The following is a 26,141-nucleotide window of genomic DNA, read 5'->3' on the forward strand; positions in this document are numbered from 1 at the left end:
TAAAGGGAGGAAGGCAGAAGAGCATTTAAAGTACAATAGTGTTGCTAACAACCTCTTGGATTATTAATTCACAATGTTAAAAAGTTAATTTACATTTAATCATTTTTATTGTTTTGGTTACTCTGCTTTTTTTTGAGTCAGGGCAATGAAAATAGACTAGTCAAGTTCAATATTATTTCTAGTCAGTTTCATTTTCTTTTTTCTGTGTTTCCAGGATACTGCAATATTTAGATTGCAAACACCATAGGGTAATGTTATTCCTTTCCGAATGAATCTTTTCTATTGAATGTTTTGAAAGAGAAGTCTAAGGAAACCTATTTTTTGATATTGGGTTTTGTTTAAGTTTGTTTTGACAAAGCTTACGTTTGACCTTAACGGTCCTGATAAAATTCTGATTATGATGGAAGAGCACCCTTCTTAAGAATTGCATAGTCCCATTGAGTGTAGTAGAGAACACAGGATATGATTGTCTTTTGAAGTACAACTATAGAGATGGTGTTGTTTTTCTTTAAAACGTATGTTTCAACAATTATTTTGAGGAAATACTGTTTGGATTTGTCTAGAAGACTAGTAGGCTGATGATGGATCTGATCCTGTGGCTGTGTCACAATAATGCAAGATGTAAATTATATGTATTAACTTTTTTGTGTTTCAGATCGTAAATGGGTATTTTGTGCATTACTTTGCACCCAGTGAAATGCCAACATTTCCCAAAAATGTCATCTTTGTTGTAGATCAAAGTGGCTCTATGTCAGGCAGAAAAATTGAACAGGTAACTCACTTCTTAAACACAGAATAACATTTGTATATTTATTCACAGTGTCTGTGCTGTTGTATAAAGAAAAGCTGATGAGTCCACTGTAATTTCTAAAGGTGCTTCATGTACCAGCAGCACTATCTCACTCTAGGAAATAACAGTGATGTTCAGTTTTAAAACTCATGCTACTTCTGTAGACATGCAACATTTTCAGAGGCTAGAAGCCATCTTGCTCTTGGAAATATGCATATGAAACTTTATTTCAGTTGATAATTTTAAAGTTTAACCACTTCCTAACATGGCTGTTGTTGTAGATATCTCATCTTGATAAAGTTCTAGCTTTCTAACTTAGTTGTTTACATGTGAAAAATTTTCTTCAGTTTTTTTGTTTTGTTTTGTTTTAATAAAAGTGGGAAAAAATAAGATCACAGTGGAATGAAGCCAATGGAAGTTTTACTCACTGACTTCACTGGGAGTGGAACTGGGCCCTACTGTCTTCAGTAGGAGTATTTGCATCAGTAACAATTACAAGATTAGGTCACCTGTAATGGCCTCAAATTGAAAGACAATGTTATTGTGGAGTCCCAACGAATGCCCTGATCCTCCACCTCATATTCCACTTTTCAAAACCATTCCACCCTAGCCTCGAAGACCAGTCTTGAAACAAATAGTATTACAGTGACCAGCGCCTCTAATTCTCCTCCTTCTCTAGCATAAGTTACTGAAATGGTTGTGTAAGCTTTGCATATTTTAGGACCCAATCCTTTTAGCTGTTACCCAAGTCAAACACAGTGGGTGCAACTCCATTGATTTACACCAGGGCTGATTATGGCCCAAGCTCTTTACTGTTAAGAATCAGAGAGAAGAACAGTATGCATAAAAAAGTGATAATGGCACTATCACAGAAGTTGGTGTTTAGCTGTGCAGTACTGTGAACCCAAAGACTTCCAAAAAATGAGTCAATCCCCTAAAATTATGAAACTGGTTGAAAATTAAAAATTTGGGGTTCTTTTTATTTGCCTTGTGATTTCTGAAGCTTTACTAAGTTCACTCACTTCGTGTTTTCAAGCTTTAATTTTTCCACAACCATGGGAATTAGAAATTGTTTTAAAATGGAAGCTGAGATTCTCATAAAGTCTCTTGATTCCAGCAGCTGGGAATTAAGAACAACATCAAATATGATGAGACTCGCAATAAAATTGCAAGAGTTGGCAAAAGTAGATGTGTACAAGGAAAGTTTAGATTATGTCTCTAATGTATCCTTGTCCTAAGGGTTGGATTTATATATCAAGAGATTCTTCCTTATTCAACTATATATGAGCCGAAGTTTATAAATTTGAAACTGCTGACAAAGTGAATTACAATATTTGCACTTGGGTGTATAACGCAAAAAAATATTGTACTGGGAATATGTTACGTTATTCTGAAGAGAAATCTCATTATTTAAAATAAACTATACAGCAAAAAATAAAGGTATCTTAATAAGCTGCAGCTCTATTTTAAATTCAAATTCTGATAAAATACAAAACAAAAAATACACTTTCCCCCCACTTTTTAACAGACAAGAGATGCCCTCCTGAAGATTTTGGAAGACCTCAGACCTGAAGATCATTTTAGCTTAATAACCTTTAATAGCCTGGTTACTGAATGGAAGAATACTTTGTTACAAGCAACTGGACAAAATGTGGAAAGTGCTAAAAGATATGTTAAAACTATTATGGCTCGTGGAGGTAAAGATGCTATCTAAATACTTTTAAACATAGACACTCACCACAGAGTATGTGAAATAACTGCTAGAACAAACTGTGGTTATTAATTTATGTTATATGGTACTTTTCAGAACAAATAAGACATGATACCTGTCTCAAAGAGTTTACACACTAATTTTAAACAGGAAGTGCTAGTTATTTTTTAATAAATACTAGAGATGAAAAGGGACAGGAAGAATGGTTAAATTAATAAGATCAACTGGCAAGTAAACTGTTATATGCACTTATACAGATGTTCCACTACAGTTATGAAATGTAAGGTGTAAGGGGTTTTTTTCCTTTTTATACGTATGATTGTTTATAATAGAGCTCTTTGAAAAATTTCCAGTAGAACATTTTTCCTCAGAAAAGGCCAATATGTCAAAATTGAAATGTTCCACAACATTTAATTTAAAAATAATTGAAATGAACTGTTTGATAAGGTTCACTTTATTAGAATGGAATGTTTCAATTTTCCATTTTGAAAGAACTTTTAAAGTTATATTTTATTTTATATAACACATTATAATATATAATAAATTTTTAAAAAATAAAGTCAATCTAAATACAACATTTCAATTGACTTGAAACAGAAATTTTTCAAAAAGTTGGTTTCAAAGGAAATTTGGAAAATTGATGTTTTGTTCTGATTTGCAACAAAAAACAAATTTGAAAATCACAGAATTTTCTGTAAAATGGACATTCCAATTCTCATACAGCTCTATTTTGTAAGCAAAAGGTTAATATAACCATTAGTGAACAGTGATGCCCAAAAGTTTATTTTACTTTCTATTCTTCTGCTATTAATTTTGTTTTACACTTGATTGAATGTTCAGGCCTCAGCATTTGATACCAATGATACCAATGTAGACCGCCAGTGAGCGGCACAATCCTTAGGCTCCCCAAATGAATCCAAGTAACATTTCTTAAATTCTAATCTCACAGATAATAATAGTTATTTTATATGGATCTGTAGAGACACTAAAAAAGGGCCTCGTCTATGTTCCTCCTCACATAATTTACTGAAAATACTATCAAAATACCCCTGAATAACTAATGTACAATTCAATATAATCCATCATTAGCAAACCAAGTAACTTAAAAGCTCAAATCATCCTCTCTCTCTAAAAATTCACCACCTTTTACAATTTCCTCTAATTTTATTTTTTTATATCCAGTCAAATGCCTCTTTAAAACTGAGGTGAACTGACTGAGTTCTTTTAATTGTTTTTAGATGTAGAATCGTATGTATTTTCTCTGTTGTAGGAACAGATATCAGCAGTGCCCTACTGACTGCAGCAAACACACTGGATAAGGCCAACTATGCTGAGATATTGCAAGCACACAGCATTTCCATGATAATTTTGCTGACAGATGGTCAACCCACTGTTGGTAAGTTAATCACAGTAAGGCAATTCCCCCTCCCCTAATTATGCATCTTTTACGTTCACATTCTGGTAGTTGTCGTACATGGTCTGTATACTAGAAAACTCCTGCCCAGGAGTGGGGTGGAAGTTCTCACCTATTCTTGGTCCACTGCAGAGAGGCTACTTCTACAGACTATACATGAAAGGAGCGTGGAAAGAGCTGAGCTTGATATGGTGGCAATAGTCTGCATGTTTGAGTGTACACCCTTTGACAAGAAACACAATCTAAACACAATCCCTTGTGCAATTTACAGTCTGTGAAAGGTGAGACAGGCTAGCAATGTATGGTTGAAACATGAAGGCAACATACTTGAAGCTAAACCATGGGCACACATCAGTGCTGTGTTTGTGTAGTATATGTGTGCATCCTTTTGGGCTTAGGTTACAACACTTTTCCCTCAGTTCTCAAAATCTGACTGTATATTTTAATAATACCTCTTATTCTGTAATCTTTTGTGAATTTTGATCTTGCCTAGCAACTCACTGTGTTATTACAAGATGGGGGGATTATGATGTGAGAAAGTAATTAAACAGCTAATTCTGATGACATGATTAAGCAATTATGACGGGAGAAACATGCACCAAGTTCAGTTGAGTTCTTAAAAAACAAAATATTCTGTTTTCATGCTAATTTCCTTAAGCAACTAGAACTGGGAAAGAAAACACTGAAATCACAGGCCCTGAAATAAGCAGAATTGTTTCTGAACAAAGATTTTCAAAGTTTTGCATGAGGCTTCTCTTCAATGAATGCAAGATAGTCAACCCATGACCCCCTATATATGCAAAACCCATAAGTGGTAGGCCTGTCTACTGACTCTCATAATCCAAATGAGTTTTTTTAACTAAAACCAAAATTAAAAGATTAAAAAGATGGGAAAATTACCTTTGTCCCATAATATTACTATATAAATTAAGATAGTGCTGGTCTAGTAGTTAAAGCAGGAGACTGGGGGTCTGAAGACCTTAATTCTGTTCCTGACTCATCATATGACACTAAATCAATGGGATTGCTCACGTGAAGAAAGGTTCCAGGATTGGCCCCTAATGATTTTGAATATCGTGTTGTATGAAAACCTTCAATCCAGTGATCACAGTGGTGTGGCTAAATGGGGGCAGGGAGAGAACCAATGAAGTTTTTTAAATCACAGTTTTCATCTGGGTTGCACATGAGCTAATTTATTTTCTCTCAATATGCATGTATAATTTCTGTTAATGTCTTCCACCTCCATCCCTGTGCCTCCATCTTTAATTGTTTGTATTGTATCTGTCCAAATCATTTGTAAGTTCCTTGTGTTGGAGACATGGCTAACCCTGTAATGTAACATGTAAAACACTGTACGCAACTGGAGTGATCTGAATAATAATAATAAATAATAATAATAGGTGTTTTATGAGTGCATTAGGTCTCTCTGTAGAATTAGACCCAATCACTGAGAAAGCAGAGTGGTATTTTCATCCTCAACTAAGCAGAATTCAACAACTTTTTTTTTTTTAAGTTTTACTTACTTTGAGTTGTTATTCATAAGATGTTTGAAGCAAAATTTTCAGTACATCCCATTGCTGTCTTTCTATGTTAAAAAACCCTCTCTCTGTATATATACACACACACACACACACACACATATTCTCTCACACACACACACACTGTATTTTCATTTTTTTAATAACAGGTGTTCAAGGTGTTGAAATAATTCAACAAAATATACAGAAGGCTATCAAAGGAAAATATGTCCTCTATTGCCTTGGCTTTGGTTTTGATGTCAGTTACAAGTTCCTTGAAAAGATGGCCCTAGATAATGGAGGAATAGCTCGTCGTATATATGAGGACTCTGATTCAGATTTGCAGCTCCAGGTAGGGTTCTTTTAATAAATTAGGAAACGTATTAACTAGTTTCAGAGTAGCAACCATGTTAGTCTGTATCTGCAAAAAGAAAAGGAGTACTTGTGGCACCTTAGAGACTAACAAATTTATTTGAGCATAAGCTTTCGTGAGCTACATGCATCCGATGAAGTGAGCTGTAGCTCACGAAAGCTTATGCTCTAATAAATTTGTTAGTCTCTAAGGTGCCACAAGTACTCCTTTTCTTTTTGTAGAAATTTTGATCCCTGGTTCAGATTTTTTAGTTTTACTTATTTCTGTTTCTAAAACAAAAAAAGATAACTATCCAAAGCTCTAGTCATCCAGCCTGTAATTTGATACACAGCACGGAAGTACATTGGTCAAGCTCAACTATAAACTCTCACCAATAAAATTGACCTGAAAGTTTTCTGAATGTTTGAAAAAGTTTGATCCATCCCCCTCTCCATATGCCTGCATTTTTTTTAGTTCTGGGTGGATACTGAAGTACCAAATTACCATGAGAAATATAGCTTATGTGGAATTGCTTGTCTGATCAGAAAAATAACTTCACTAACCCTTGCCAAAAAGGCTTATTTTGTGAAGTTTCCATTATGCAGATCCAAGTGAATCAGATACATATATGTGTTTCTGTGTGCCCATCTGAACTGAACCTTGGAACCTATTGAAGTTTCCCCTCATCAATAATTAGAATGTGAAATGTAGTCACCCATAAATCCTGGAATTAAAGTAGCACACTGGTGAAACAGAATTTGTGATACCACAGGTAATCCACCAGATTCCCTGTATTACTATCCATGGAAATCCAAATCCCTGTAAATCCAGTCGTATATACTAATAGAGTTGGCAGAGTATAAAGGGAGTTCCTAAAATACTTTTGTAGGAAGAGAAAAATTAACACCAGACCTTTAGAGATGTGTTTAAATATTTGACAGGTTACTTACTTAGAGTTACTTATACAATCACTTGGTCTCTCTCTCTGTAGGGCTTTTATCAAGAAGTGGCTACTCCCATATTAAAGGATATTGAAATACAGTATCCAGAAAATTCCATCCTGGAATTAACTCAGAACAGTTTCAAACTGTTTTTTGATGGTTCTGAAATTGTGGTAGCTGGAAAAATTGACAATGAACTTGACGTTTTGCCCGTGGAAATTCAAGCTCAGTCAGTAAGTACTTATAAATTCTGAGAGTTTTCTACACAAAGAGAAACTTGTATGTATACTGTAAGGGACATATTCTTGAAATGTCTATGGTCTTTTCTGTACATCAATAAAAGATTTTTAAAAATATCTTGTATACAGTTTATGTTCACCTCTACTTCTGATATGTATGGACCAGAGAGAAGTCCTATTGGTCCATAAAGTATCAACACATCTTCTAAATAGTGGTTTATTTATAAGGAATAGTTTAGGAAGAAGAAATGTCAGATATGAGTATAATAAAATCCTGTAATCACTAATATGGCACAAATAGAGCAACTATTATGTCCTATTAGCTGTTCCTTCTTTTAGTCTTCCTGGAGCTTCTGAAAGTTATTCAGGTATGATTACAAATTATTTCATGGGCATTTGAAATCTAAGCTGTTATATTCCATTGAAGCATATATCTTGTTAAAATAGTTTAATTAATCATGTAAAGAGTGAGATTTTTTGATAATTCTGGCAGCTAAACTGAGAATAAGATAACATCCATCTACCACAGAATGTAGCTTTCTGATGGTATGTATTGATTTATTATAAATAATTGAATTTAAATAGTTTAACGCTAGTGCACTTTAAATATGGCAGGGCAGTTTTATTGTAAGCAGCTGCCTGCTATCCAAACACTAAGAAATTGCATTGGGGAAGAAGTATCCTATAACTGACATCAATTTCTTTTGCTTGGTCTCTTTTGTAACTTTTAAATATATGTATTTTTTAAAATGGGGAAGGTCTTGAAACTTAAAAATATTATTGTCTTTAAATTATCTCTTGAGGGTCAATCTCTCTCTCTCTCTCTTTTAGCATACCAGTAACCTGATTTTTAAGGACAAAGCAAATGTAAGAGAAAAGGAGAAAGTATTTCAACATCAGAAGTACATTTTTGGAAATTTTATTGAGAGATTGTGGGCTTACTTAACCATTCAACAGCTGCTAGAAAAATCGTAAGCTAATAAACTAATAAAATCCTCATGTTATGTATTATGAATTTATAAACTTCTTCATAAAAACAAACCATAAATTCTTTATTCACATGATGGGAAAGGAAAGTGTGAATATTCCTGCACATAGCCTTAAAAATATACCCAGTGAAAAGAATACTTCAGTATTGTATAATAATGATCCAGTACTTTGCAGTTTATGACAGTGTTATATGCTGCTGTGTTTGGACTATTATTGTGAAATGTTATAGTATTTATTTATATAGACTATACTGAGCTTCCATAGTACAGTCAAGTATATATCCAGTGTAGGTGTTGCCAACCACAAATGATTGAGGGATGTCCATAAAGCAAGCATTTTCAAGGTTCACTTGTATGTTTACTGATACAGCAAACACATGAGCATGGGCATAATTGTACAGGCATGAATAGTTGAGTTATCCTAATGGGATTACTCATATTTAAAGTTACTAGAAAATCCCTAGGAGAAAGTTTGAGTCAGCTGAAAAGTTCACTTTATTTTTTTAAGACATGAATGCCAACATTAGTATTTCAGCTCAAGAGGAACAGCAAAAAAACCAGCATGTGGCCCGAGCTTTGGAGCTATCTCTGAAGTACAGTTTTGTTACACCTCTCACTTCCCTGGTGGTCACCAAACCTGATGATCAACAGAAACTCCAGCTGGCAAATAAACCGACTGAATCTGGTAAATTCAATTTGGAATGATCCTATTTCAGTTACAAATAATACAATCGATAGTTGCAGATCCGTTATCTCCATGATCCAGTTTTCGGTGGCAGTGATATAAACCAGGTTACACAATGCAAGTCTAATTTCACACTCGTATTTAGTTTTTTATTTTGAAGTAGAAGAAGAAGGACAATATAGGTGGAAAATGGATGCTACTATTTAAATAGAGGGGGAAGTAGTAAATAAGTAGTTAATTACATGAATTAATACTGAGCAAATGCTTATTGCTGAAATTCCTTCCCTGCCAACTTCAAGAAAATCTTGCTCATTTCTCTCTTTGATTAAACTGAAACTAGGAAATAAAGAGCAGAGGCTAGAAAGAATGTCACTTCTTATAGGGCTCTTGTCTACTACATCTACAATTCTCTTAAAAACAAATTCTTTACCATAGTATTCAGACAATGAACCCCTCCTATTTCCCTCAATTTCCTGTTTACTGAAACACATTTGAGTATATCAGCAACTGGTGGTTGAAGCTATGATCCTAATCTGTCATCACTCCTCTGTCTAGATAATGAGAAGTCTAGATTTACTGGATTTTCAGGTAAGTGATCTCAGCTCTTCAAGTAATTTTTCCTTAATTGGCCAAGCTTTTGAGGCCTTCCACTCAACTACATAGCGTTTCTCTGGGTTGTCTACATGTGGAAGCACAGGAAAATTAGCCTGTCTGTAAAGTGATAACTTTTGAATGCTGCATCTGATCAATTTCAAAATTTCAAGGAATGTTCTAGGTATGAATGAGCTCAGACTTATTGATAAAAAGAAAAGGAGTACTTGTGGCACCTTAGAGACTAACCTTAGAGACTAACAAATTTATTTGAGCATAAGCTTTTGTGAGCTTATACTCAAATAAATTTGTTAGTCTCTAAGGTGCCACAAGTACTCCTTTTCTTTTTGCGGATACAGACTAACACGGCTGCTACTCTGAGACTTATTGATATGGGGGAAAACTGGAAAACCAGAAGGGGGATAACAGGGGACACATGGAGCTTTTGCCATCTGTTTAGTAGAGCCACAATTTCAGGCACTTCTGCAGTTATCTGTTGGTCAAAGAACTGGTTGATAGTGCCCATTAACATCTTCCAGCATAACAACACCCTAACTCATCTCTGACCATCCCAATAGAGTTTAACATATTGACACCCTACATGATTTATCCCCCAGACACAATGAAAAGAAATAATAATGGTGGGGGAAGGGTAAATTGCAGGGGAGTCCGGTGGGGCCAAAAGAGCCCCTGGCACAGGGCGGGGGGGGGTGTTGGTGAACCTGCCACGGGGGAAGGGGAGAACACAGATGGCCTGGCATGGTGGAAAGAAGGAAAATGGGAAATTAGAGGGTATCGGTGAAGGGGAATGGCTCTACACGCAGACCTTTGCATGTCGAGGAAAATAGCAGACCCTGGCAATCTGACATGATGATAAGAGACTCTCTCCAGGGTACAAGAGGGGAACACAGAGCCCCTGGCATGAGAGAGGGGAACATTCCAGAGAGTCCCAGAAATAAAGGAGGATGAGGAGGTGGCACACAGGGAGCTTCCAGGGTGAGAATAGAGGGATGCAAGGAAGCATTTCAGGACGCAATGAGGTTGGCCTACAGAAGAAATGAAGTGTGTATTCCCCTTGTAGTTTCTAGAGACACATGAATAGGCTCAGATTTGGTCCTATTAGCTGTGATATATTAAAATGAGGTTTTGTTTTTTATTTGAGGAAACATTTACTGGGAAATGTATAATTGAAATAGGGGTAAAATGTAAATTATGAACAACAGAAGGCAGCAACCTCCACATAGGGAATGGTGAGAATAATCTAGCCCCCAAAGTAGGAAGTATCTCTTTCTAAAGCTTTTAGGGCTGGTCCTGTAGCCTTTACTTATATGAGTATTAAGAGTTTAAGAAAACTTTTGAAGTGATAAATGGCTGTATTTTTTAAGTGATTTTTGACTCTATTTTCTGCCACCAGGTAACAAACGCTCAAAAATCCATAAAAAGAAAGTCTTAAGTTACAGAAGGCATCATGATGAGAGTATGTGTAAGTTATCTTACTTTTCCAACTACAGAATTTATTTCTTTAAATTATAACCTAAAGTATTCAAACATTTAAATCTCAAGTTAGTGATGCTGATTGTAGTGAAAAATTAGACATATATTTTGTTCTAAAATCGTAGCCCATTTGTATAAAAAACAGTTAAAAAGTTCTCTGAAAGTCGCATGTTTCAAAATGAAAACTGGGGGTTTGCTAGCACAAAAAAAATTAATTCTATTAATCTATATACCTCAAGATTTTAGGTCTAAATTACATAGGGCACAGACAGAACTTGGTACTGCTTCCACTGAAGTAAAAATTAATGTCAAATGGAGCAGAATTGGACCTATACATTCTTGGGAAAACTTGTATCTGTTGTTTTAATAGTCATGCCCTACATTGCAAGCTGGATCTTTTGGTGTTGCTAGGCTGGTTTATACTGGAGAAATTTTCCACTGTCATCACCATTTCAAAGACACTTCTGGTTTGAAGTGCCAGATAGGCAGAGGTGGGTCAAAGGGAGGGACATATTGGGACAGGGAGGAGGCATGGTTGGGGCAGACATGTGCCTTGGCAATTTTGCACCCCTGCAAAAACCACAACGGCCATTACAGTAAAGGTGCAACTGTGGAGGACAGTCCTCAGGGCTGCCCTAACTTGCCTGGGGACTGCACCAGCTTTCAATCCCCTGAATAGGGGTGGTGCAATCTTTGCACTTGTATATGAATCTGTCCCCACCTCTCCATACACACAAGTTGCCATGATGGTGCACAAGTGTTGCCAGCACCTTAATACTTATTCAGAGTAAGCCTCTCCAACATTGTATGTCCTGCATCAGCTTATACTGAGCCGCTGCAATGTGGCTGTTAAGTCTAGCATTACTATAGCATTGGTTCATTTAGTGTAATCTCACAGTCCTCCTCCACTATCTTCAGTGACTTCTTTATTGACAGCTGTTGGAACCTGTGCTGGGAACCATGAGAACCCTGCACGGGGTGCTGTTTGTCATCTTGCTTCACTAGTGTAGCTGAAACAAACAGCATTGCAACTTGCAATGGTGATATTTTCTCGCATAGAGCAGTCTTATAATTAACTAGTTTTTGAATAGAGGAAATCTCTATAACTCATTTTATCTTCTGGAAGCAATTCAGAGATAATCTGTAGCATCTATGTTTACTTTGTCAGTTACATGAGAGTATGTATTAGAATTTTTGTATTTTTTAAAATTATTTCTACTGCTGAAAGCAAGGAACAAATAATACTCGTTTGAAGCAAGCCATAGAAGGTGGCCTTAATAGGAAATTTCACTTGTCTGGGGAATGAGAGCCTCTAAAGATGGAGATTCCACCACCTCCCATTCCAGTGCTTCACCACCCTCCTAGTGAAATAGTGTTTTCTTATATCCAACCTAGACCTCCCTCACTGCAACTGGAGACCATTGCTTCTTGTTCTGTCATCTGCCACCTTGAGAACAGCCAAGTTCCATCCTCTTTGGAACCCCACTTCAGGTAGTTGAAGGCTGCTATCAGATCTCCCCTTACTCGTCTCTTCTGACTAGGCTAGTTGTGACTAACTGAAAGTCACAAGTGCAGCAATTCCCAGTCAGTAGTACCTGAGGCATTATGAGTCTTCTGATATTGAACTTCCTGCAGTAAAAACATGGGAAAAGATGGCGTTTTGAGGACAATCTCAAAAATTGATCATAAAGAACTTGATTATCCTGCAGTAAATGAGGGAAACTTTACCCATGTTTCTTTTGGCTTGGTTAGGATTTATTTTCATTTGTTAATAAATCTTATTTTTAAATCATATTACCACCTCTTGTTATGGAACGCCATTTTACAATTCAGCCAGTCAGCCTGTGACAGTCTAATAGGCACATTGTAAACTTTCCCCCAACTTTTCTTTCTTAATATGTCCACTTCCTGGCTTACAGCATTCCTAGTCTGCCTGCACAGCTTGATCAATGTACCTCTATTCTGATTTGCAGCACCCTTCTTATTTCAGTTTTGGGCCTATTGAACAAGCAATACTAGTCATGTAAAATCATGCCTTCGTTTTTTGGCTGTTTTTTTCACACCCAAAAATCATAGCACCGCAGAAGTAAGTGATGGAAAAACCTACAGACCACTGTGATATTCCCTAGATGTTCTAGACCAGTGATCTGCTAGAACACTCCAATCCTTGACTCTGGGAGCCAGTCTTACTCTGCTCTGCTGTGAGAACCCCCATTACTGGGCTGTTCATACGCAGCCTCTGGCACATAAACTGCTTCTTGGCTTGTGCAACCGAATGACACTTGCCAATATCTCCAGTCCCAGATACAACCCTGGGAACCTCCATCTTGCAGTGTCCAGTTATGCCCGCTGGATGGTGCAAGCTTATATGAGTTTGTCAATTTAACAAAGAAATTGATATGTACCAGGCTTGTTATCCCAAGGGGAGTCTCTGACATACTTCAAACCAAATGCACCGCTTCAGGTAGAATAAACAAACAAATTTATTAACTACAAAGATAGATCTTAAGTGATTATAAGTCAAAGCACAAGAAGTTAGATTTGGTCAAATGAAATAAAAGCAAAATACATTCTAAGCTCATATTAACACTTTCAGTGCCCTTACAAAGTTAGATGCTTCTCACCACAGACTGGCTGGTTGCCCTTCAGCCAAACTTTTCCCTTTGAGCAGCGCTTCAGTCACTTACTGGTGATGTCTGTAGATGGAAGAGAGCCAGCATGGCAAATGTCTCTTCCTTTTATCATGTTCTTTTCTTCCCTCTTGGCTTTGCTCTGCACCCCCACTTCAGGGTCAGGTGAGCATTACCTCATCGTAGTCCTGATTGACCAAGGGAAGGGGGGTGACTCACTCAAGAGTCCAACAGATCTTTTGTTGCTGCCTATGCCACTGTCCTTTGTTCCTGTGAGGCTGGGCTGGGTTTGTCCCATACATGCCCTGATGAGGTGTGAACTGCCCCTCTGTTCCTGGAGAGTTTTGCCTGGGCTTGTTTTAAGCCATGAGGATATATTTTCAGCCTCATAACTATAGACATGAAATTACAACCTATTACATTACTATAATAACAATGCTCAGTGCATCATGAGCCTCCCAAAGACACCTGACATGACAAACTTTGCATTCAATACCACACAATCATATTATAGGATGAACATGGCGATGCAGGGTGTTCCCCTGAGATACAGAGTGTCACTCATTGAGTTTCACTGCAGAGTGGTTTCCTATGGTGTTATTTAATAGTGCTTTCTCCACTTCTAAAAGATGAGGCGTCCCTTCATTTCCTCAACTTTTCCGCACTTAACTAGGGATGAGTGGACACATAATCAGCCCTATATTTTGCAGTGACAAGTGCAAATAGAGACACATGAGACCTCAGCAGATGTCAGTAAAAAATGGAGTGTATTTTCCGGAGGGAGGAGAAGAAGAGAGCAACAGTAGTAAGAAATATCTCATTTTTAAAATGATACCAATAAGAAGCATGATGCTAGCTTGAAATGTAATTCAGACATGGTATTCTCTTTCTCCAGTTACTGACGGATGGAGGCCTGGACCCTTATTCTATTATTATTCTCACCAGTATGCTCATCTCTTAATAATCCGTTTGTTTGTTTAAAATAATCATATAAAGTTTTAAATCAACATCAGGCTTAAAGCACATTTCAGTCTCATGTTTATGATGATGATTGTGGATGTTTATTTGATACTAATTTACTAACAGAATATGATCTACAGGCATATATTTTTAGGACAAAATAGTATTTTAAAGTAATTTTCCTACTTTTAAAAATTATTAAAATTTAAAACCTCTGAATATAAAATCAATAACGACTTACTAGTAAGTTGAAGAAAATAAACACCAGTAATAAACACAAGTCAAGGTTTTAGACATAGTTTAGCCTACACAGGGAATAGATTTCATCTGCTATATGAATACCAGACTTGTCTACAAAGTGAGATATAACATCACTCTGGATACCTATTTTTGACAGATGTAACTGGGGAAATACATAGGACTCATCCACAGCTCTGGATTTGGTTGTACATGGAACTTGAAAAGACAGTACATGACATATCAATTATGCATTGTTGCCACAAGATATAATTGAAACCCAGAGTTTTGAAAGATTTTTTTTAAAAGAATTAGACATTATATAGATAAGGAGAACTCTAATAGCTACATGTGATAGGATAAAAATACATAAGGGACATATAGACATTAGGTGTCTGGAGTTAGGAAAAACTTCCCCCATGCATATATATGTTGGTGCATAGTTATCTACTCTGGAGCTTCCATGCCGTCCTCCAAAGCATCTGGTACTGATCACAATTGGAGAACAGATATTGGACTAGATGGACTACTGAATTAATTTGGGATGGCAACTCCTGCATTCTATTTAAACAGTAAAATAAGAATATTTGGATCAGAAGTAAATCCATGTACACTTAGGACTTTACTGTTGTCACTCTGCTGCATGCCAGAGTCATTCAGAACTCATGGCAGCTGGGACAGAATTCAGATCTTCCTGCCCCAAAAGCACAGGTTCCCTGCCACTTCAGCTATTGGAGTTTCTCATGTAAGTGATGGCTATACAGGGCCTACAGCACAAGTTAAGGTTTCAGAGTAGCAGCCGTGTTAGTCTGTATTCGCAAAAAGAAAAGGAGTACTTGTGGCACCTTAGAGACTAACAAATTTATTAGAGCATAAGCTTTCGTGAGCTACAGCTCACTTCATCGGCAAGTTAAGTAGTACTGATCCCAGACAACAGAGGGCAATGGTGCATCCACACAAGCCAGCTAAGAAATAAATAAGAAAGACAGACCGATATAGAGTGTGTATAATTGCAATGCACCTTTAACCATGGAATTGTTACTAAAACCAAACTTCTCAACCTTCCAACCTGCTAGTGGGTTACACTAGGAACCAAAATGTGTTATCAATGACTGAAATGTGGAACACTGGTATTCCTTTGGATCAACCCTAGCTCCTTAAGTTACCTAGCTGTCCAAAGAAAATAAATGTAAGCTATATACAAAAATTATATTAATGCAACATTTCTTTTAGGGTTTAATCACATAAGTTAAGAAATATAGAGTTAAATTCCCACAGCAGCCTTAACCCTGCTCTTGTATAATACACAAGGAAATAAAAAAAGCATCCCACACCCACCTTGAGTTCTGGTTCTAAAACTGATAAGAAAGAATGCAGAATTCTTTTACATTATTGAACTTTTCCTCTCTAGTAAGAAGTGATGGATATTTTGATGTTTCTCTAGCCAGGGGTAAGTGAACTTACAGCTTCAAGTTCATCATTTTTAATGTAATTTAAAAATCAAGAACTGAAATTACTACTATGTAAGCAGCAAGACATTCAAGTAGCTCTAAATCACAGAGGCACTGAAGTAGTTGAGTGACCCCCAAAGCCACAGCAATTCAAGCCAGAAAAAGACATTGATACAGAAAACTAGTGGGAACTAGAGTGCATTTAGTTCCATAAAACCAGAAATTGCATCATTGTTCTGCATCCTGCAAGGGGCTAAATGCCCTCAACTTTCACTGTGGCCTATGAGGGTGCAGGGAATTCAGATCTATGCAGGAGGCTTTGTAAGATCAGGACCCAAAAGCCAGAAGTGCATTCAGGGGGCCATCTGAAAGTTTGGAGGGAAGGGTACTTTACAATTAAAGTATGTACACACGCAAGGGTGGGAGAGATTTTTCTCATAGAAACTGCTTCATTCATAATATTTTGCATTGGGTGGTCACTGAATCTTGTTCTTAAATCCTCATGTTTTAGATTACAGTCAAAGAGTACCGAAAACTGGTAAGTTACTTTTTGTTGTTACTGTGCTTCTTTACCCTGGAGACATGTGGAGCAGGATTCCCACCCAACATCATCCTTTCCCAATGACTTTGCACTGACATGTTTTATAGATGATTATTTGAGGACACAATCACAGTTCATGATCTTTAATCATAGTGGACCTGGTTATTTGTTTTTCAGTGATAACTTCTTAGTGGCATATTTTGTCCTCAGATCCACAGCTCAGTGGATCTGGTGCAGTTCTGCTGTGCATGGAATGGGGTAATGGTTCAAGGCCACTGTAAAGGGGCTGCATGCATGGTCAGTGAATCCACTAGCCATTTCCCCATGTGGGGAGGGAGCAAGAGCTGCAAATGCTATTGCAGATTCAGAGCTGCAGCTGCAGCCATGGTGCAGACCCAGTGCTGCCCCATGGGCTGGAGTGGGGAAAGAATACATCTCTTCTTCCTGAGAAATACTCTCTATAATATAGGTCAGACCCACAACTATAGGATGGAGAGGGAGGGAAATGTGGGAAATATGCCATAAACAGAAAATTGAAAAACTATTTGCTTAATATTACTAATTCCAATTTAAAAAAAATCTTCTACATTATGGTCTCTTCTTTCAATATATTAGGTCAAAGAGCTATACTGTTAGACATGACAGAACAATCACCAGACAGTAAGTTATAAGAATTAATTTAAACTGTGAATTTTGGGATATGTGGATGACTCTGAATTGATAAAACAGTGGGTGATCTCTTATTTCTAGTCATTGAACTAATCTATCCCAAGTTGGCAGTGACCAAAAATTACCACCATCTGGTAATTGTTCTGTTTTTTATGTGTACTTATTTGCTGGTTACTCAGTCTAGTTCCTAGTGAGGAGGAACCCAAATCACAAAAAACCCAACATAACAATTGGCAATAACTGAAAACATTGGTCTCAGTCCCAGTATAGACTAAAAGAATGGAACGTGCGTGAACACTGCACTATCTTTTCATCTCTGAACAGTGGTCTGTCCAGGTCAGGTTGAGAGATACACTGGAGTAGATTGCTATGCTGCTGTCCATGTTCTTTCTCTTTTGTGGATAGAGAACTTAAATTTCCAGGTCTGTTAATCCAGGACCATTCACCGGCACTAAATGGAACTAGCACAAATACAGCATTTCCAAGCCCTTTCTAACAATGTTTTGGCCCTGAACATCAAAAGTCTAATGTGATATGTTGCTTTTCCTTGGGCCACATTGTGGCATTTATTTTTAAACAGAACTCACTTGAAATCAGTGGAGAGTTCTGCTTAAAATTCTCTGGTACAATATTGTCCCTTATTAAATATTTCAAATGAAAAAAATGTTTTATTGAAATGTTTATCTAAATTTTAAACATTTTAGTTTTCAGGACTGTTCAAACACCACAGCTTCTTAGTAAGTAATATATGACATAATATTGCTTTAAAACTCTAAATGTTGACAAAACATGCTACATGTTGTTCACTACAATTAACACATCAACAAAACTCCATAAGGCGAAAACACTGAGAAATGCACCTATTGAATAGGCACCTTGATTGTATCAGGAAAACAAGCTGATTTTGCTTTTATTCAGCATAAATAATATAATACATTTTTCTCATGAAGATGTTAAAGATCTTTACAAACAGTAAGTAAATTAATCTTCACTACATCCCTCGGATGGAGTGAGGTAGTATTATTCCTTTTTCACATATAGTTTAAACTGAGACAAATAAGTCCTGACTCTTAGCTCCCTGCTCAAACCAGATAATAATTTATCATTTTATGTTTCTTTTTTATTCTTTACTGTTTGTACTAAATATTCTTGAATCTTAGTGTCTCTGCTTACCATTTTGAAGCTTGATGCTGTTTCCTCTGCAGTTACAGAAGTTTTGCCATTGACTTAAGTGAAGAGAAGAAGCAGGTCCTTTGTCTTTTCTGAAATGAAAAATACTTATTTCCCCTCCCCTCAGTAGACCCATCTCCTAAGGCACACATGGAATGAAACAAGCTTCCATAGGAGTTGATAAAGAGTGTTATGTATAAGCCCCCAAAAATCAGGAAAGGTTGTATGTACAATACTAAATCTATCCTTTGTGCATATACATGAAGATATGTAGCCTGATTCTGGTCTTACTTTTGCTGCTGTACATTAGGAGCCAGCTCAGCCCAGAGCCCTCTCCCACACCCAAACTCCCTCCTGGAGTCTGTACTCAGTGGTGAGCTGGAGCCGGTTCGCACCGGTTCGCATGAACCTGTTGTTAAATTTTGAAGCAGTTTTAGAACCAGTTGTTAACCCACTTCCCTGCAGGAGGCGCTGAGGCTTTGATGGGCTCCGGCCAGGAAGTGATGTAATTCCTCCTCCGGCTGCCGGGGGTGCTGCGCTTCAGGAGCCATGTGGGCTGCTGCCTGGCCCTGGGCACGAGCCCTGTTGCTGCTGCTATTCCCCCGACCCCTGGCCCTGCGGCTCCCGCTGCTGCCTGGTGGGTCCCCGGCTGCTCTGCTGGGCCTGGGCTGCGTCCTGCTGCTCGGGCTGCTCCGAGCCGCTCTCCTCGTGAGCACCCACCACCCTGCCCACAGCCAGCCCCTGCCTCCAGCCACCCCCGCGCCCCCTGCCCACAGCCAGCCCCTGCCTCCAGCCACCCCTGCACCCCCTGCCTCCAGCTACCCCCGCACCGCCAGCCCCGCCGCACTCCCTGCCCTGCCCGCAGCCAGCCATCTCCAGCCACCCCCTGCCCGCACCAGCCCCTGCCACACCCCCTGCCCTGCCCACAGCAGCCCCTGTCGCACCCCCTGCCCTGCCCGCACCAGCCCCAAATCTCCTGCCCTACCCGCAGCCAGCCCGTCTCCATTCGCCCCCTCACCTCCTGCCCTGCCCGCAGCCAGCCCCTGCCGCACCCCTGCCCTGTTTCCAGCCAGCCCTGCACCCCCTGCTTCCAGCCACCCCCACACCTCCTGCCCACAGCCACTCCCGCACTCTCTGCCCTGCCCACAACCAGCACCTGCCGCACCCCCTGCCCTGCCTGCACCAGCCCCTGCGCACCCCCGCCCTATATCCAGCCAACCCCTGCCACACACACCCCCTGCCCTGTCTCCAGCCAGCCCCACACCCCCTGCCCTGCCTGCAGTCAGCCCCTGCCGCACACACTCCCTGCCCTGCCTCCAGCCAGCCCCGCACCCCCTGCCCTGCCTGCAGCCAGCCCCTGTCTCCAGCCCCTGCCGCACCCCCTGCCCTGCCTGCAGCCAGCCCCTTCTGCACCCCCCTGCCCTGCCTCCAGCCAGCCCTGCACTCCCCTGCCCTGCCTCCAGCCAACCCCAAACCCTCCTGTCTCCAGCCAGCTCCATACCCCCTGCACTGCCTGCAGCCAACCCTGCACCCCCTGCCTCCAGCTAGCCCTGCCCCTCGCCCCTGTCTGTAGCTGGCCCTACATCCACTGGTACCCTGCAGTTCCCAGGCCAGTAACCCTGCACACCTGCTTCAATGAGGGGGGATAGGGAGCAGCTGGGACCCACACATGTGCATACCCTAGGGTGACCAGACAGCAAGTGTAAAAAATCAGGACGGGGGTGGGGGGTAATAGGACCCTATATAAGAAAAGGACCCCAAAATCGGGACTGTCCCTATAAAATCGGGACATCTGGTCACCCTAGCACACCCCCAGGGAGTGGCAGGGACCCACACATGTGAAACGGAGCTCATTTCTAGTTCAGGTCCATCTTTTTAAAAAAGAACTTTAGGTAGGGTTAACATTCATCCGTATTTTCCTGGACATGTCAGGCTTTTTGGTTCTTAAATCGCCGTCCGGGAGGAATGTTTAAATTTTAAAAATTTCTCCTGGGAAAATACGGACGTATGGTAACCCTATTGGTACAAAAAATACATACTGTGGCACATCCCTTAAATCAGAACTTTTTATCAGGAACCGGTTGTTAAGATTTTGGCAGCTCATCACTGCCTGTGCTCTGCCTCTTGCACCCCAACCCCCTGCTCCAGGCTTATCCCAGAGCCCCCTTCCACACTCCAAACCCCTTGGCCCCATATCCCAGCCCAGAGCCCACACCCCCTCCCACACCCCAATTCCTGCCCCAGCATGGTGAAAGTGAGTGAGGGTTGAGGAGAGCAAGTGACGGAGGGAGGGGGGATAGAATGAGTGGGGACAGGGCTTTGGAGAAGGGGCAGGGCATGGCCTCGGGGAAGGAGTGGGCCAGGGGTAGGGCAAGGTATTTGGGTTTGTGCAGTTAGACAGTTGGCAACCCTATGTAGCCAACTTATACATTTAGTTGCAATAATGTGTGTGTAATTCTTTGAACTTTGCCTAAAGTTTAATTATGCACATATGTAGTAAATGAAAAATACAAAATAAATATTCTACCCCTCTATAACACCAGCTCCTCAGTACTATAGAAAACTATTCATTTACACAACCCATTATGTTCTCACTCCTAACTAGAATTCCATTGCCAACATTCTAGAAAGGCATTCTTTGTACAACTAATTGACTCAATACTACTAACACTTGCAATATCAGTGCCATTAGGATTTTTTTATTAACATTAAGAGCTCTCTCTCTCTCTCTCTCTCTCTCTCTCTCTCTATCTCTGTGTTTTTAGTCAACGAATATCCACATTTCCTCTTGCAACTGCCCAGACAAAATGATGTCATTTGTTTAAATACTGATGGACAGCCGCAAACTTCCATAAACCTAATATCAGATCCTGACAAAGGTGAGATAACCAAATCTTACATATAATATAAACAGGTAACTATTGCTGGTATTTATGAACAATACATTTTCACCAAAAGGATAGGTTTGATTAGTGTCTTTGAAGGCTCCTCCTCCTGGCCAACCCGCTGAGGCTTCTGATTATGAATACAAATTCTGGGACTTCTGCATGTCCCTAATCTTTACTATACAGCAGTATATCTTAACAGATTCAGGATCTAATGTTTCTAGTGCAGACATGCGCACACAGTAACAATCCATCAGTCGAATAAATGTGGGCTTCTGCTCACATGGGCTATGGCTCCCTCAAGGCACCACTGACCAGACAGGCCCTGTTGCTGCCAAGGTCAAGAGTAATCTGTGCAAGACATTGAGCACCCAGGTCAGGGGGCATATATGCTGGCCATTACCATTGGCCCCAAATGACTTTTCCACGACTATGGCCATAGAGGACTTCTGGAGAGCAAATTCTGCAAATGTGGATAGGAAATTGGAGCAGGATACAGCTCAGGAGCTGAATTTTGGCCCCTTAAATACAACACACACAAGAGCTGTAACAATAGATTTTTTTCAGAGTAGCAGCCGTGTTAGTCTGTATTCGCAAAAAAGAAAAGGAGTACTTGTGGCACCTTAGAGACTAACAAATTTATTTGAGCATAAGCTTTCGTGAGCTACATCCAGTTAAATGAGCTGTAGCTCATGAAAGCTTATGCTCAAATAAATTTGTTAGTCTCTAAGGTGCCACAAGTACTCCTTTTCTTTTTTGCGAATAGATTTTTTGTTTTGGTTTGGGTTTTTTTCTTATTATTAATATTGTGTCCCTTGACTAGTCTATATTAATGGCACTTTCAGGAATCTGTGTGACTGGTAAGCTTGGGAGAAATAGAAATCACTTTGTGCTGTTTGAAATTACCTACCTGGATCCTCATGTGCAACTCCATGTATCAAAGGAAGGCATTATGCTGAGCTATGGTGGTCATACCACCAAACTCCCATGGGCAAAGTCTGCCTCTTCTACAATCCAAAGGTAAGAAATGTCCTCATGCGTTTTCCTTTATTTAAGAGAGAGAATCTGATTTTCACCTAACTCATTTGTACACTCACAATTTTCTGGATTCAAATAACCTCACACCCAAGTTATGTATCTTAGATGTCTACCTGACTGTGTCCAGATATCTGGTAGTTAGGCAATTAACTAATCTAACTGAGGCCTGTAATTATTTGTACCTAAACATTGCAGGTGCAAAAGGGAGAGATTGGGTTTTTGAAACCCAGCCTCATGTCAATAGAATGAAACATTTTAATAGGGTAATAAATGGTTTCTGCCTGCTCCTACTTAGGAGTCAAAACATTCATCTTCCTTGAAAGAGACTTTGATCCAACAACGTTTTATTTTAAAAGCCTTTGTTCCTAATTTGATGACAGATTGCTGCACCAAAATCCATTAGATGAAAAAATAAAATTGACAGCAAAGTCAACCAGTTGCTCTCACTCGGTGTTAGTTTTATTATTACAGTCTTATTAGTTGATACCAAATGTACTGTGTGCTTCACCCAATCAGAGATCACATATAAAAGTACAGTTATTAAAGTATATTGCATTTTCATAAATAAGTTGTTTTCAAAAAAGCTGAGATTTTCTTATTCCTAAAATTTAACAGTAACTATTGTTTGAGCCTCTGACAGTATGAGTGAATGGAGCAGATAGTTTTGTATAAGTATCTGTAATTTTATTACATTTCTGCTGTTTGAGAAGTGTGTTTTAAATTTTATTATTGGATTGGCTAACTGATTTAGTTAGTATACCTTACCAACACACAAGGTATGAATTCAAAAGGAGACTCTAGATATCCAGTTCTCTTGGGTTCCTTTGGTTAACTAATATACATCTCAAAGACCTGTTGTGGACAAGAACAAAAGTTGCAAAGTGAGCTGCTCAAAATTTCCTTATAGTCTAGACAAGGCCTGCAAGTGTGCTGGATTTATGTTACACACACACAGGGTGGACCCTTTAGTAAAGTGCTCAGTTTCTCAACATTTAGACCAAGATCTGAATTTTTATAACCCTTAGAGGTATTGGGATTTAGGAGTTTCGTTTGGATCATTATAGCAAGGGGCCAGCTATAAGTGAAAATCTGGATTTAAATCCGCTCAACTTTGTGTGTCTTCAGATTATGGCTCTTTGATTCAGGCTCAACTCTATTAAGATCTGATATAAGCTTCTTGAGTTCATGTGGCTTTTTAAAAAGAAAATAATAGTAATGATGGACATCTGTATTTTCCAAACCATATAGGGTAAGAATCAGAAATAATAAACTACAACAAGAAAGTCAGGTCCTGAATATCGTATGGGAGACTGTTCTTGTAAAATACCCAAGAGAGTTTTGACAAGTATCTGAACCTCTAAATTTTCATCCATCATTAGTGCTAATTACAATGTTTTGTATGTTGTACTTTTTTCCATTATTAAAATCATGAAAAAGTACATTCTTTTCCCTCTTCTCCAAGCAGTTTTTTGCTCTGGGCAAAAAGGCATTTTCACTAGCAAAAATCCTGCTAATTTAACATTTTTTCTGTAAGCTATATTAGCTGATAGAAAAGGAGTACTTGTGGCATCTTAGAGACTAACAAATTTATTTGAGCGTAAGCTTTCGTGAGCTACAGCTCACTTCATCGGATGCATATTAGCTGACGTGTATTTTAGGGCATGTGGGGGAGGAGGCAAATTACTGTACATTTTGCTGTATTAAAATTGTGACCTCATTTCAAGTTTAGTGCATAAAGAAACCTGATTACAAAGGGCAGCAGCATATATACAATAAATCAGGTTCTGGTCCATGACTAGGTCTCCTAGGCACAACAGCAATGCAAATAATAATACCACCACCAAATACTCAAGTGCTATAGCAGTATCTTAACATTTTTCTGAGGAAAAACAGGATTGCTTTTTTTCCTAGGCTGAAGATTGCAGTTGAAAAGGACAGAAGTCTTACAATGTCAGCATCTGACAACATCACAATAAAAATTGCTTTTGTAAAGTCTCCAAATCGTTTCCTTGGATTATATTTCATGGACACTGACCATTTTTCTGACAAAGCCAGTGGACTTCTTGGTATGTATCATCCAAGTAGTGTAGTATGGGCTAGGAAAGGAAGGATGGTATTGCAGTTAAATTACTGAAATGGAACTCAGGAGATCTGAGTTCTATTGCCAATTCAGCCACAGATTTGGGCAAGTCATTACATTTCTCTGGGCTAAATTCTGCCTTTCTTACGGATGTTGATCTGTACTTTATTCCAGGAATAATTTTATTGATTTCCCATAGAAAATATTTAGACTTTTGTGCCTTAGTCCCTGACTAGTAAAATGGGGATAATAATACATCTCTATGTCACAGTGATCTAGAGAAGGTGCTCAGTTACAACAGTGATGAGCACCACAGAAAAGCCTATAAATAGCCTACAAATAATAATAATGGCATGTACAAATAATCCAGCAATGCTGAAATGTGAAATCCTACTGCATCAGTATGGTGTTCTTCTTTACCAGGTGTTAATGTTTCCCATTGCTGAGCACAAATGCAAAATACTTTAGCTCTTAGCATTAGAAAATCTGACACTTTGCACCTGAGTTACTACATAGTCTAATACTATATTTTTAATTGGTGGGTTAAGTACAGGTGAAGCCAAGAGACATCACAAGTGATCTGCCATCTCTAAATAGTTTATATAATGCTCCAGCCTTCTTTCAGTGCTTGGGTAGCACCCATGAGGGGTTATTAGAGTCCTTGTGCCCAGATGTGCGATAGCTGATGGATTCCTTCATCAAGTAGTTGCTGAACCGACTAGAGGGGATGCCATTTTAGATTTAATTTTGGTGAGTAGCGAGGACCTCATAGAAGAAATGGTTGTAGGGGACAATCTTGGCTCAATTGATCATGAAAGAATGGAAGGATTAACAAAAATAAATCTGCAACTAAGGTTTTTGATTTCAAAAGGGCTGACTTTCAAAAATTAAGGAAATTAGTTAGGGCAGTGGATTGGACTGAAGAATTTATGGATCTAAAGGTAGAGGAGGCCTGGGATTACTTTAAATCAAAGCTGCAGAAGCTATCAGAAGCCTGTATCCCAAGAAAGGGGAAAAAATTCATAGGAAGGAGTTGTAGACCAAGCTGAATGAGCAAGCATCTTAGAGAGGTGATTAAGAAGAAGCAGAAAGCATACAGGGAGTGGAAGATGGGAGGGATCAGCAAGGAAAGCTACCTAATTGAGGTCAAAACATGTAGGGATAAAGTGAGACGGGCTAAAAGTCGAGTAGAGTTGGACCTTACAAAGGGAATTAAAACCAATAGTAAAAGGTTCTATAGCCATATAAATAAGAAGAAAACTAAGAAAGAAGAAGTGGGGCCGCTTAACACTGAGGATGGAGTGGAGGTTAAAGATAATCTAGGCATGGCCCAATATCTAAACAAATACTTTGCCTCAGTCTTTAATAAGGCTAAAGAGGATCTTAGGGATAATGGTAGCATGACAAATGGGAATGAGGATATAGAGGTAGATATTACCATATCTAAGGTAGAAGCGAAACTGAAACAGCTTAATGGGACTAAATCGGGGGGCCCAGATAATCTTCATCCAAGAATATTAAAGGAATTGGCCCCTGAAATTGCAAGCCCATTAGCAAGAATTTTTAATGAATCTGTAAACTCAGGAGTAGTACCGAATGATTGGAGAATTGCTAATATAGTTCCTATTTTTAAGAAAGGAAAAAAAAGTGATCCAGGTAACTACAGGCCAGTTAGTTTGACATCTGTAGTATGCAAGGTCCTGGAAAAAATTTTGAAGGAGAAATTAGTTAAGGACATTGAAGTCAATGGTAAATGG

General features: G+C 38.9%; 1 protein-coding gene across 1 annotated transcript in view; it reads left to right on the forward strand.

Annotated features, from left to right (window-relative positions):
- Positions 1-26,141, forward strand: part of LOC119858807 (inter-alpha-trypsin inhibitor heavy chain H4-like) — a 43,540-nt gene that overhangs the window by 10,817 nt on the left and 6,582 nt on the right. The window contains 16 exon segments of the mRNA XM_043518611.1: positions 656-772; positions 2,319-2,487; positions 3,772-3,897; positions 5,603-5,784; positions 6,776-6,958; positions 7,796-7,935; positions 8,481-8,638; positions 9,194-9,226; positions 10,644-10,712; positions 15,962-16,000; positions 16,513-16,539; positions 17,158-17,202; positions 17,916-17,948; positions 21,147-21,260; positions 22,112-22,286; positions 24,216-24,370. Coding sequence (XP_043374546.1) covers positions 656-772; positions 2,319-2,487; positions 3,772-3,897; positions 5,603-5,784; positions 6,776-6,958; positions 7,796-7,935; positions 8,481-8,638; positions 9,194-9,226; positions 10,644-10,712; positions 15,962-16,000; positions 16,513-16,539; positions 17,158-17,202; positions 17,916-17,948; positions 21,147-21,260; positions 22,112-22,286; positions 24,216-24,370 — 1,765 coding nt within the window.

The sequence above is a fragment of the Dermochelys coriacea genome, chromosome 7, assembly GCF_009764565.3.
Source record: "Dermochelys coriacea isolate rDerCor1 chromosome 7, rDerCor1.pri.v4, whole genome shotgun sequence".
Taxonomy (NCBI): domain Eukaryota; kingdom Metazoa; phylum Chordata; order Testudines; family Dermochelyidae; genus Dermochelys; species Dermochelys coriacea.